Below are 13,845 nucleotides of genomic sequence, written 5' to 3' on the forward strand. Positions count from 1 at the left end.
CTGTTGACGTCGAACGCACCTGTTTCACAAAGTTGACGATGTAACCGTTGAAAAATTCTATGATCCGGCATTCGTCGATCAGGATACTCCGCGCGATACATTCGTAACGCAGCTCTGCCGTTACCATTTGCACGGCCGTACATGTAATGCATGTCTGCTTTTTCTGCATACGTAAAGTCACCCATCGTCTACGGCAGCACAATTGTGATTGGCGCTTTTCCCTACTGCGATGCATCATTTTCAACGGCGGCTAGACATCTACTGCCCTCTACCGGCAATGATACCAACCGATCACTCCATTTCTCTTTCCTTTTATTTCCCCTGTTTACGCCTCACCGCGTCACTTGCGACTATACGTTCCTATACAATAAATCATTGTTACAATGTCCTGTACCTACCATTAAAGTTTGTACCATGAATTCGGGACCACCCTGTATAATTTTCACAATGGCCATCAGTTTTCCCTTTATGAATTTAAAAACCATGACCCTAGTGAGCTACCTAAGTCATTATGAATTATTATCATTTTAACTTTTTTTAAAAAAAAAATTCTCCAACCTTGCTATTTAAAATCCATCATTCTCCGCAATATGTTTTTGTTTGAATCAAAATATTGAAGTTTTTTTTATATTTTTTACAATTAACATACATCAGCATAGTTAAAGAAATTAACATTTTTAAAGATTTGAAACAATGTTTTCAAGGAACATATCTCTAACAATACTTGGGCGAATCATAAAAAATAATTTATGAGTTACTTTACCCTCTATACATCCCCCCCCGCCAAATTTGAAATTAGATGCTAAAATTGATGAGTTTTTGTAAAAAGAAACTGTTGTGAACCAACTGAAATAAGAGAACTGACCGGAAAAGATGCATAAAAGTTTATTACACCACACTAAATAAATTATTTATATTATATAATCAAATATATAAATTTACAAAAAATTTATTTGTTTTATATAATTTTGGAACTTACAAATAAGAAGTTTTATGGCATTCAGCTAAGTTATGTTTTACAATATTTGCAATGTTCGAAATGCTTAAAAGGTATCCACTTAAATCCTATAGGAAGTATTTTCAAACATTTGGATTCTATTTACAGTTTTTCGTTAATTAAGCAACAGATTATTTAACCAATGAATGTCTTATTGATCGAAAAGTTAAATTGTTAATTCAACTCAGTAAAATCTACCGCATTTAGTTTCATATAATTTATTTAATTGAGCATTTTTACCTTATAGAAGACGGTGGGAAGTATAGTTTCTACCAACAGCCTTAATTTTTAAATAATGTTGCTAAGCTATTTTTTCCCCTATAATTTCAGCGACCATTTTCTAATAATTTCAGAAAATAAAAAAAAAATACCAATGAAAGCATTTTTTTAAGTAAATGCTTTAAATAGTAAAAGGTAGAGGGGTGTCATATTATATATTTTCTCTAATTCAACAATTTAAACTAGTAAAACTCTGATTAAAATTTGCAAATCTCTAAATAATCTGTAACTGCAACACCCAGCTAAGAACTCTAATTAAAATTCACTTTACAATTTACTAGAGACCTCAGGGCGTTGATGCCAACTTTTGACGAATTTTTTTTCAAGGATTTGAAACTCTTTCTTTTTTTTTTATTAGAACTTTCATTTAAAAAAAATTACTTTTTTATGCACGTAGTTGCAAACATCTGTATTTTAATATTTTAACAGGACTTGCATGTCCTTAATAAGATAAGAAAACTGTGGTATCAGTATCGTAATTATAAAGTTATCATTAAATTTAAAATCAAAAATTTGAAACCCAACATTTCGCGACCACAAATTTACAAGTTTTTGAAATTAAATATTGAATACTGTGGTGAATATAAACGTATTAAAATACATTTTCTTAGTTTTGCGGCCACATTTTTAATTTCTTGAAGACCTTACGAACTCTATTTAAAATGAGGTATCAGATGTCGGTAGTGATGATGAGAATAGTAAAATAAGGTTACAAATAAAGGAATAAAGCGAAGAAACTTTAGTAGCCATATTTTGGCATAAATAAGTAACTGATCGCATTGGAAGTGAAAGAACGTGCTTGCAAAAATAAGTTTCGGAATGTATAGAAACATAGGGATTAGCAAATCATGCTTATTCAAAAATACCATGTAATCTAAATAAGAATGAAATGACCTTTAATAATAATAATAATAAAGATACCAGTAAAATTTACTTTTATCATATTATATATATATATATATATATATATANTACCGTCTTGTCATTCATGCAGTTTCTTTATAGTTGTTTTCAATTGTTTCACTTTCTATGGCGAGGGAATTTGACATTATTTTTAACTTTCGCCATATATATAAATTTTTATTGCAGCCCAATTTTTTCGAAATATGTCTACTCCCCCCACCCTATTTTAAGGGTCAGTATTGCAAATATGTAAGAAAAAAAAAAATACATGTTTATTCAAAGTACGACTTTGTATCTGATTTCGTAACTTAATTAATAATTAGCACTTATTAATTAACATATTTGAGATCAACCCCAGGAAGCATTAAGATTGTCACTTAGTTCATGAAAATCCGATCATTAGAACGAAAGTTATTCAGGGTGATATCTTTTTCTTTTTTTTGACGACTGTACACACTATTGTTTGACCTTCACTAATAATTGGTTTCCTACTCCCAAAGGGGTTAAAAATAAACCTAATCAATTACTTCGTAACTAATTTTCTACAAAAACTATTCTAAATAAATATTTAAACTAAAATAGTTATAACTATTCCATAAACTATCAACAAAATGAATATAACTAATCATTGTACTCACCTTAAATTATTTTTAAGACGCAAGAAGAATCTAAACGAATACTTAACGTATAACTAATTATACGATATTACTTCATTCAGACAACTTATGAAAATTAATTTTTCTAGTGTTGCCAATTGAGATAGAGAAATACTCTGCCACAAATGAATGTGCTAAAAAAAACACGCTCTTAAACCTTTACTATCTAGATAAAATGAAGAATTTCCGCATTTTATTTAGGCTCATTTCTTTGTAACTATTTTAATTGAATTAATTCTCATTAGTCATAAAATCTTTTGATTATTGAATTCTCATGTATTATAAAAGAAAAAGAGAGGAATGAATATTGTTCTATTGCAGGGCGTACGTGTACCGCCTGCGTTACAAGAAAGCTGATCACTTTGATAACAAATACATATCTTCAGACTTTGTAAGCATGGATGACCGTCGTGCCATTATGGGGAAAGAGACCGTTTTACCTCTCACAAAACGAGAGAGGAGGAAATACGTGAGCACATTCTCTGTTCGAATGGTGGCTGCCGAGAAAAAGAAGCTCTCTGTGTCAGGTATGGCCCTCCTTACATCCGGCATACAAATGGCCCTCTATATCATCCTCGACTATTCACTCTACCATCTTCTAATCATCATCAGATTCTACGGAAAGATTCAATCAAAGGGACGGCGTGAGTTACATTCTCAAATATTTCATTCTCACACACAGTTTTACAATTTATTGCTCCGTTAGCTTTCCGGCTCAAAATCTACACTCCCTCGCCAAATTATGAGCCGCATTCTAAGATTCTATGTATTGTCGGGTGATACTCTTTACATCTGTATAGTTTTTATGTGATTGTTTGCACTTGCTTAAGTTCGTGTATCAACTGGTCAACATGGTCATCTAATACGTTAAAAATAAATACAAAAATCTTCCGAATAAAAACCCATGACATGTATGTTTAAATATAAAAGTATTGCCTATAAACTCGTGTAAAACTTGTCACTATTAAAAAACTACAATGTGTCTAATGACTTGATCCAATTATTATAATATACTAATATAATGCTTGATATAATAAATATTCAGTATTGATATAATGTATCGTCTACTTCATCCATTCGTCGAATTTATATTATATATCGTCTAATTTAACCAGTATCGTCTAATACGAACGTAAACAAGTGCAGTAACGTAAAAACAATAAAGCTGTATAGAGTATCACCTGAGCATTAAGATTTTGCATAGAATCTCTTAATTTGGCCAGGGTGTGCATAAAAGGTAGGGATGACATGTAGAAGGAGTTTGATGGAGTAAAAGAAATTACGATTCGAATGTTGGTTTTCAGAAGATTTTTACATAAAGCTAAAATAAACCAAAATATTGACTAGTCACATGAATACGAGCATTGAAATTTTGTGAATTACTACTAAAACGTGGAGGAAGAATGCTTGAAGAGACATATTTTACCTCCAAATTTCGGACACATCAGCGCAAGAAATTCTTCAAAAAATAAGTATTTGGAGTCACTATAAACACATTAAAGAGTGTTCTAGAGACGATATCGTGGTGAATTTGTTATTGAAAAGCATTCTGAGCAAAACAAAGAATGCTCTTTTAACGGATAATTTGTTATCCATTCAAACGTTCTATTTATGGGTAAAGAATTTTTTTCACCCAAACGAAAGATAAATTTATTTGAATTAAAATAATACTCCCGATATGAAAGAGTAAACAATACATTTTGAAGGAGAAAAAAAAGTCAATGAGTCATGAAATATGTCACCTCTAGCCCATATAAATTATTTTTATAAATTTTTCCTGCAGTTTGTTATTTAAAAAGAATTATTATCCATATTCGGCAACAAAAACGTCTGTAAATGCCATTTGGACGACGTATTAAAAATAAGCATATTATATTTTGTTGTTTAATTTTCGAAAATTTATGTTAGCTTTAGCACTTGTTATTATTTAAAACATTTTTCTTCAAAACATTTTGCAGCGATGCCGGAGACACTTTTTTTCAGATCAAAACTATTAGAATTTGCATAAAGATGAGGAGGTTTTGTTGATATTTAGACAAAGAGCAACCAAATGGGCTTGCAAATTAGAGAATGCAAGTTTAAATGAAATTTTAGAGTTTGCCAATTCGCAGAAAATAAATAACTGCATTTTTTTTTTTAATCAACGTATTAAGCTAATTCACGGGATCATCCATTTTATTTCATTTTATGACCGTCGTTGAACAGCCGACCCAATTTCATGAGTTTACGATTACTCACGTTCAACTCCGTAGCCTTGTCATTTTGAACCCAATCCAGAAGACAAGGGAACTTCTGGATCGAGTATTGGGAGAAATTTGCCTTCGTAGAGGACTTTTCGATGAAGCTAACCCCCCATTTGCGTTACTCTGAGAGGAGAACCACGAGAACCTCCCGCTGGTAGCCTGACGACAAGAGGACACTAACGCATGATTCGTCTACCTCTGAGGACGTTTCACGTCAGCACTGTAGTCAGTGCAAGCCGGAATTCGTGTCGACTGGGATTCGAAAACGGTTCGTCTCATTGGAAGGCGAACTCTCTATCCCCAGAGGCATCGCTGCTCCATCCATTTTATTAACATAAAGCATCATGTTGCATTTAAATGGTCTTTAGAGCACCTCCATTGAAAGGTAATGACATTTTCTTTCTAGTTCCATCCGGTATTCAACTGGAAGTGAAAGGAAGTGGAGTTCTGGCAGATATGTACCGGCAGATAATCACTCAATTCGATCCCCTGATGAGTACAGTTCCCGAGTTTGACACCACCGAATGCTTACCTGATCCTATACCTATCGATCTAGACAAATATCAGAAGATAGGTAAATTTCATCTTCCTTTTCAGTCATAGCTTCTTTTGTAAGCAATCATGTCTTACAATATTTGAGTGATATTCCCCCCTCCCTCTCTCTGTTTTGATAACCTTCATTTACCATATTTATTCTATTATTTATGTTCTAAAAATAGAACACGTCCAAGGAAGTCATTTTGACTGCTTTTTAATTTCAATTAGAAAAACAATGATGCCGCCATTTTTCAGCGACTTTTTTTACAACATGTAATTTTTTTTTAGTGTTAATATTTTATTTATAACTTGTCATATAACTGTAAATAATATAAAAAAATATTAAGAAAATAATTTCAAACACATTTCCTTACACATTAGTTATTCTTTCACAATCCAGTCATTTTGACTGCTTTTTAATTTCAATTAGAAAAACAATGATGACGCCATTTTTCAGTGACAGCATGTAATTTTTTTTAGCGTTAATATTTTATTTATAACTTGTTACATAACTGTAAGTAATATAAAAAATGTTAAGAAAATAATTTCAAACACATTTCTTTGCACATTAGTTATTCTTTCACAATCCAGTCATTATGACTGCCTTTTGGGCAATATACTAAGCTTCAGTCTTTCTATCGTTAAAGGTCATACATGTTTTTTATCGATGCATTGTTTAATGGCTGTTCGAACAATTTCCGGTTGCCTTCATTAAGTGAAAAATATAAATATTGGGCATTCCAGTGGTAACACATAATTTCATGAAGATACACATATTTCAGCCTTTTAAAAAGATTCGTAAAATGTATTTAAAAAATGAAAACAGAAATATATTTTGAAGCTCGATATCAATGGGAGACTGATGAGCAACTGTTCTTTCCCATTTCATCTCTCTTAAGTGATCACCCTTTGTACAGTTGCTTTTGACGACAACATGAGAAAAGAATCCGTTTTGGTTTATATAATGTAGATAAGCAGACAACGGTAATACCAAAAGTGAAAATAATACGTCCTTTTCTAAAATGGTACTGGAATTTTATGTTTAATTTCGAACAAATGGAAGTAGGAAATAAAGAAATATTATATTAAATTTATAGAAATTGAAAAATAAAATTATCTATCAAAATTGGAAATGGCTCTTAGAGATGTTCTATAAATGTCTTCGAATTGTCCAATAAAAGTCTAATTCATTAAGAACCAACGAAACTGACTGCAATTCTTGAAACATTATATTTAGAAGGAATATGTAGGAATTTTTATAGAAAGCATTTTGAAGTTATAAAGTTTTGGATCCTCTTTTTGGCAACAACTCTATCGCAATGATCAAATATAAAAACTATTTTAAGGCCTCCTTAAACAGTTTTTTTTCTCATATTCATTATAGTTTCCCGTTTTCTCTTCAAAAACGCTTTTTCGAAAATGCAATTAAGGCAACTCTAAATTTTTTTTACTTACTTATTTAAAGGTTTGCCAGAAGGAAAAGTACTCAAAAGTTATGTGAAACAGTTCACTTTAAATCAGATCAGAATTTTTTTTTTATTTATTTGAAGGTTTGGCAGAAGGGAAAGTACTCGAAAGTTATGTGAAACAGTTCACTTTAAATCAGATCAGAATTTTTATTTATTTATTTGAAGGTTTGGCAGAAGGGAAAGTACTCGAAAGTTATGTGAAACTGTTCACTTTAAATGTATATTACTTCAGATCAGAATTTATTTGTCAGATCAAAAAAAAGTTTTCTTATCCGGGAATCATCTCAACGGTACTTTTTTCGAGGGAGTGTGGCTAGAAACGATGGAGTAACTATTTGCGGTTCAACCCTGAGCTGACCATAAACCCATTATGAGCCGTTAATCCATGCGTCGACGTAATTTAACCATATTATTTAATCATATTAATATCATACCATTACCGCACTCTATATAGTTATTTTGACGCCCGGTGGCTGAGTGGTAGCGCATCGCGCTCCCGTGCCACAGGTCCTGGGTTCGATCCTCGGGCCGGGCAAGGTCGACTCAGCCTTTTATCCCTTCAGTGGGTCGATAAATGAGTACCAAGCATGTTTGGGAACTAAACACTGGGGGTTTCGCGTTCGGCTGACCACTCAACCGGAACATCTGCTCCGGCACCCCAGAGCCCGAGATCAAGAAAACTGTGATGGGCACAGTAGGCCTTGGCCCTCTATGGGCTGTCGTGCCACTGAGTTTTAGTTTATATAGTTATTTTATTCAGCTATTATTGTGTTTTTTCATTGCTTAGGAAACCACACTTGGAGATACGGCCGATACATTGCAAATATTTTTCATCCCGAGAAAACTCGGGCTTAGCAGATTATTCGTCGGTGCATTTTGTTTTATCACGTTTTTACTCGGCCGGAAGCAAAAAACATAATCTGCTTTAATTGGAACTTTGCCAAGTTTTATTTGGGAGTTTTGCTGTTGGACTGCATATATGGATCGTTGTTGAATTTAGATAGCAATAATAAGAGTTAAAAACGGCGTATTCCTTCACTGACGCTAGAAAAGTTTCACTTTGTGTTTTAAGAACTATCATACAAAGACTCATATTTAACTTTTTTTCATTTTGCCCGAAATAACTCGAGATAGTAAACTGATTTTAAATTAAATGTTTCTTACACATAAAAAAAAGGTTTTTTTTTTAAAAATCGACTTAAAATTTCTGCATTATGTTTTGTTGTAGTTCCTCTTATTTATTAATAAAATTTAAAAAAAATAAAAAAACATTTTTTCTTTCTTCAAAATAAGTGGTAAGGGAAGTGGCGGTGTCAACAAAAGATTGAAGTTGTGTTTTAAGGAATCGTCTCTGTTCCAGATATTTTCTTTAATAAAGTTTATTTTGAAATGTAATGCAAGAATTATCAAAAAAACCTTTTTATTTAAGAGAAAGAGCTCTCTTCGCGAGAATAATAAATGTTCCTTCTGTTCATGACAAAAATAGATACCATATATGATTACATTATTTACTCGTTAATAATATTCATGCACACAGGGTTCGAGGATTCGTTTTTTTAAACACAATGTTATAATCCGAGGCAAATAAATAATACAGCGTCTAATTAACATTTTATGTAAGACTTTCTGATTCAACGCTGAGAAAGAAAAAAGCGAGATCGTTAAGAAGTAGTTGAATTATTAATTTTATAAGACTTTTTTAAATAACTAATCTGAGTGAGGCCTTTTTTTTAAGTAACGGTATTAATTAAATGCCCTGATTTTATTATACATTTTTTAATGGAGGGAGGAAAAAAAAACAAGCTTACGGAGTAGATCTTTGAATAGGAAGGAGGAGCTTTTTCATTTACATACTATACTCATTTATCTGCCATGAGTGAGGTGGATATTTTTTGTGAAATATATATATTGTAAGGAGAGTTGTTATCAACAATGTCAACCTTTATTTATGAAAAGGTATCCCCACCATACAATAGAGTTAACGTGTCTTATATACTATTGAAATGGAATTGTATTTTTTGTTGTGGTGGATACACTGCAGTACTCCCCCACCAGCAGAATTATATCTGTGATAGAATTCGATGAACGGATACCATGAATTGTTTCACTGCTGTTTTTTGAGGAGAAGTCGGGAGAGCTGTATTAATATCACCGTACTTTTGCTGATCGCGAGAGCAGAATTAGGTTCACGGTCGTGTTTGCTCTTGTGTTGCCCTGAGCAGTCGAGTGTATACAGGCTGACGTTGTGTATGATCGAGACTGAGTAGCAACAGCGTGAGGAGGTGGATAATGTCGCAGTCACAACAAGTAGCAAGTCAACAGTTCAATGTGGATCGGCCATCGAAGTAGGCGTGTTCAGATCGAAGTGGGCGTTACTGTCAAGTTAAGCGTGTTCATATCAAAGTGGGAGTTTCTGTCAAGGTAGGCATGTTCACAGGTCACCAATGTGGGGAGAGTAGATATCAACCATCATCTANTATATATATATATCAAAAAATGTAATTATCAAAAACAAAACAGTTTAATTTATTCTTCTATTTTTTAGCAGGAAGTTAACACCATTATAGTATGATGTTCAGCAGGAAACAAAATTAGATTAAAATATGTTATGTTGTATGTTAAATCATTGAAATCATAAAGATTTAAAATGAAGAAATCGAAAATCAATAAAAATATCAACAAAAAAAGAATATGATGTATGACGAGGGAAAATAAAATTCTGAAACTGCGAGGGAAAGTTTTAAAATTATTAGTTTATAGGTACAAATAATAACCCGTAATTAAAAAAGAAATGAAAGCTTCCAAAATATCATGAAAATAACAAAATTTTTAATCTCTCGGGAATATAAAACTGAATTTCGTTTAAAAGAAATTTAATAAGTCAAAAATCAAGAAAAAAGGTTTTTGTTTATTTTAAATCAGAAGATGGCTATATAAATTTATGATCCTTTTCATCGTCGAAGTTTAAACAAAGGGAGACAATTAAGTCACGCGAATTCATTCGTATTAATGAGAATGATAACTTTTATTAGATGTGTGGAGGAGACGATAGTGGAGGAGACGACTCCACTTATACTGAATTAATGTATGATTATGACAGCTCCAATATTTCAATTCTTTGGTGTCCTTCTTTGACAACGTGTAAGAGAAAGCTCACAGGCACGATGAAAAAGAAAATTATTTAGTGAACATTCATAACTAGTAAACAATTAAAAATAAACTCATCTGCGTTTTTTTTTAAATTAACTTACTCAGCTAAATAAATTTGGCTGTAGAATTTATAAATTAAAATATAATTTATTTACTAAACTCGAATTTTTAATAGTTTCAATGCTTTTCAATAATTCCTTTAAAAACATTTTCTCAAAAACGTAACGAGCAATAATTTAACTGAGTTACATTGGATAAATATTTTCGTTTGCGTAATTAAAAATATTTGCCCAAATTAAAATCACTTTTAATGAAATGGTGTGAAAAACATTTTTTCGACGAAGCCGACTCGTTCATCAGCTGGAAATGAGAGATTCGAATCGGTTATTTTAAACCAGAATTCATAGTTGTCATCTTTTTAATGATCTTTCCGGTCTAAATTTACAAATGAAGGAAACAACAAAAGTTAATTGATGGTAAAAAAACTTTCTCTCGTTGAATTCTTTGATCGTTATTAAAAGTTCCCCTTTAATCCATTTTCGGAAATGATTTGCTTTTAAGAGGGATTTAATGGACCTCTTGCACTAATCTAATAAAAGAGGGGGAATTTAAATATCTTCTTCTTCTTTGGATAGACATTCATTCGATGAAGTTAAAAGATGGCAGTTAAACTGCTCTTAAATGAAAATGCAAAGCTTTCACTTGCAGTCTACAAAATATAGGATCTTTGGCTGAGAGAGTCCAATTTGCACCGACTGGGGCATTCTGTCGGGGTCACAAAGTCTTCCATTTCTCTGGAGATGGATCGATTCAGGTGTCCTCCCTTTTAAAATTGTGATGTATTTGTACGGCAGAATTCTAATTCTTGGCTATAGATGGCGCCACTGTAAAACCCTTAAAATAGATACGATCTGCCTTGACAACGAACATCTTCATCAGCGGGATATTAATAAAAACACAAGATGGGTTGAAAATTTAGTTTAGAGGACCAGTAACTGAAATATATTATTAGTTATATAACCTAATTAGGTGACTTTTTTTTAAGGTTACATTACCGAGAGTGTTACACAATAAAGATAAAATATACTATTTTCTGACAAAAATACTGACATGAAACTAAAAAAACCAAAACAATATACCCACATCGATTCCTGAAAGATGGAGTGAAATTTTCATTGGATCGTTATTTTCGAGCCTTCAATACACTATTTCCAAAAGAAATAAGTGTTATTAATAAAGATTAATAAGAAATGGAGTAACATTCTTATTTTGAGCAATATATTATCAGGGTTATTAAATGCTACTTTAAAATGAAACCTTCATATTAATTATTTTCTTGTGCACGTTGATTTGGGGTCTATACCGATTTACAGTCATGTTATTAGACGCACTGTAAGATTCTATGTATTATCAGCATTGTTTTTACTTGGATGAAACCTTGTTCACGCTCCTCTATCCAATGGGTTAACATTGTAACGCAATACGTTAAGAATAAATACAAATAGGAAGTATATAAAAAAAATGTCACGAATAAAAACCCATGACATGTATGTTTAAATATAAAAGTATTGCCTATCAACTCGTGCAAAACATGTTATTATTAAAAAACTAGAGCTCGTCTAATAATTGGATCTAATTATTATAATATATTATTATAATGCATGATATAATAAATATTCTATATTTATATAATATATCGCCTAATGTATCCTATCGTCGAATTCATATTATAAATCGTCTTATTTAACCAACTGATACACTAAAGCAGTGTTTCCTAAACTTATGACTTTTATGTACCCTTTCTAAATTTTTCGCAACGCTGTGTACCACTGATAAAAAAGAAATGAATGTATTTTTTAAAGATATATGTTTATTTTTCAATTTTGGTACAAAGTTTTGTTAATAAATGTATTTGCATCAGTGAGAAGGATGATATTGTTTTTTTGCTGTGATAAAAAAATAATTGCACAAAAGTTTAAAATCACGACTAGCTGTTGACACCACTCATTATTGAATGTTAGCTGTGCAAAAAAAAAAAAAAAAAAAAAAAAAAAATAGCTAGTAGAAAAATACGTAATCGTAGATTTTCATGGCTAGCTTTGTTTTTAAGTAAAAAATTTTTGAAATTTTGTTTGTAGCAAGATATTTTGCATAAGAGCGTTAAACTGTCCCCGTACCCTTGGGGGTACGCGTACCACACTTTGGGAATCACTGCACTAACGTAAGTGTGTACCAGTTTCAGCCACGTAAAAACACTAAAGCTGTGTAGTATGACCTGATAATTAAGATTTTACATAGAATTGTAGAGTATCTAGCACTACAAAAATATAATAACAATTCACTAGTATATAAGACATGTTAACTCGGTTCTATGTCTGGATACCTTTTCATAGATGAAGGTTGACATAGTCGATAGCCACAGAATCGACTATGTCAACCTTCAAGCTGATCACCTCGGTGGTGTCGTGTGGATCTATTACGAGTGCGTTCCAGTAATAGATCCACACGACAGTTTTTGACACAGGTTTCTTTTTTCTTTCCCAATATAAGAGACCATGTTTTTCAAAGATTTTTCATTTCAGGTTTCCTCTACATCTTATGTGTGTTGATGGTGTTTACGGAAAGTTACGGTTTAAGACTAAGACACATCATCTGTTCACTATTCTATCCCGAGAGAGAGAAATTGCGGACAGTTTGGCTGTATAACAAGATCTTGAGATCGAGGGGTGGCATTCGCAAATACCTTCGCAGAAAGTTGCGACGCAAATTTTATGGCGACGACACCACCGAGCAAGTGTCCCTCGTCTGGCGCCTCATCAACAGATACACCCTTCTCTGGAAGCTCTTGAAATTCTTCGGATTTGTCAAGCAGTACTGTTTAGTCTGCAATGAAGTGGCTGATGATAGTTTTAGACGGTGCATGATACCTGGTTGCAAAGGTATTCCAGTTTAAATTTTAACAGTACATCCATAAGGAGAAAGAATAAAATCACTCTTTTAAAATTTATATTTGTTTTCAACTGACTATAAGATATTTGAGTTCTGATTTGACAAAGTGAAAAAAAATCGTCTTCTTTTCCTCATAAATATACGTATAGTGCTGAAATGCCGATAACTGGTACAGACATTAAGAAGTAGGACTTCACGTTTTAATTTCGACGAAAAAATATTTTTTTATATTCTTAGATATTAATCGCTTTCCTTACCGATTTTTTTAAGGAAAAGAAACGTATTTTTTTATTTCATTTATAAATACAAGGAACTGAAACAAAACATAATAACACACGTTGTAAGTTGAAATTTTAATTCTTTTTACGTGAAAAAATCATCCATCAGTTTACCTCCCCAAATGATCTCGGGCAAATAATAAAAGTTAAATATTAGTCTACGTTCACATCTTCATAATTTGAAAAATCATCTGCGTTATTTTCGCTCGCGAGCAAAAAAAAAATTTTTTTTTTTTTACTCTTTTTTTTTTCCTATGTAAATTCATCCACCATCATCGTATATACAATTGAAAAAAACCCCAAACTGAAATTGGCAAACTTCCAATCACAGCAGATTATTATTTGTTTTGCTGTCGGCCGAATCAAAACGTGATAAAACAAAGC

At 32.1% G+C, this 13,845-nt stretch overlaps 1 protein-coding gene across 2 annotated transcripts in view; it reads left to right on the top strand.

Moving 5' to 3' along the window:
* Positions 1 to 13,845, top strand: part of LOC107452575 (DC-STAMP domain-containing protein 2) — a 44,991-nt gene that overhangs the window by 23,402 nt on the left and 7,744 nt on the right. For both annotated transcript variants that reach the window (XM_071178022.1, XM_043052394.2), the window contains 3 exons: positions 3,157 to 3,479; positions 5,485 to 5,652; positions 12,817 to 13,173. In XM_071178022.1, coding sequence (XP_071034123.1) covers positions 3,157 to 3,479; positions 5,485 to 5,652; positions 12,817 to 13,173 — 848 coding nt within the window. The remainder of the gene's footprint in view (positions 1 to 3,156; positions 3,480 to 5,484; positions 5,653 to 12,816; positions 13,174 to 13,845) is intronic.

The sequence above is a fragment of the Parasteatoda tepidariorum genome, chromosome 2 (genome assembly GCF_043381705.1).
Source record: "Parasteatoda tepidariorum isolate YZ-2023 chromosome 2, CAS_Ptep_4.0, whole genome shotgun sequence".
NCBI lineage: Eukaryota > Metazoa > Arthropoda > Arachnida > Araneae > Theridiidae > Parasteatoda > Parasteatoda tepidariorum.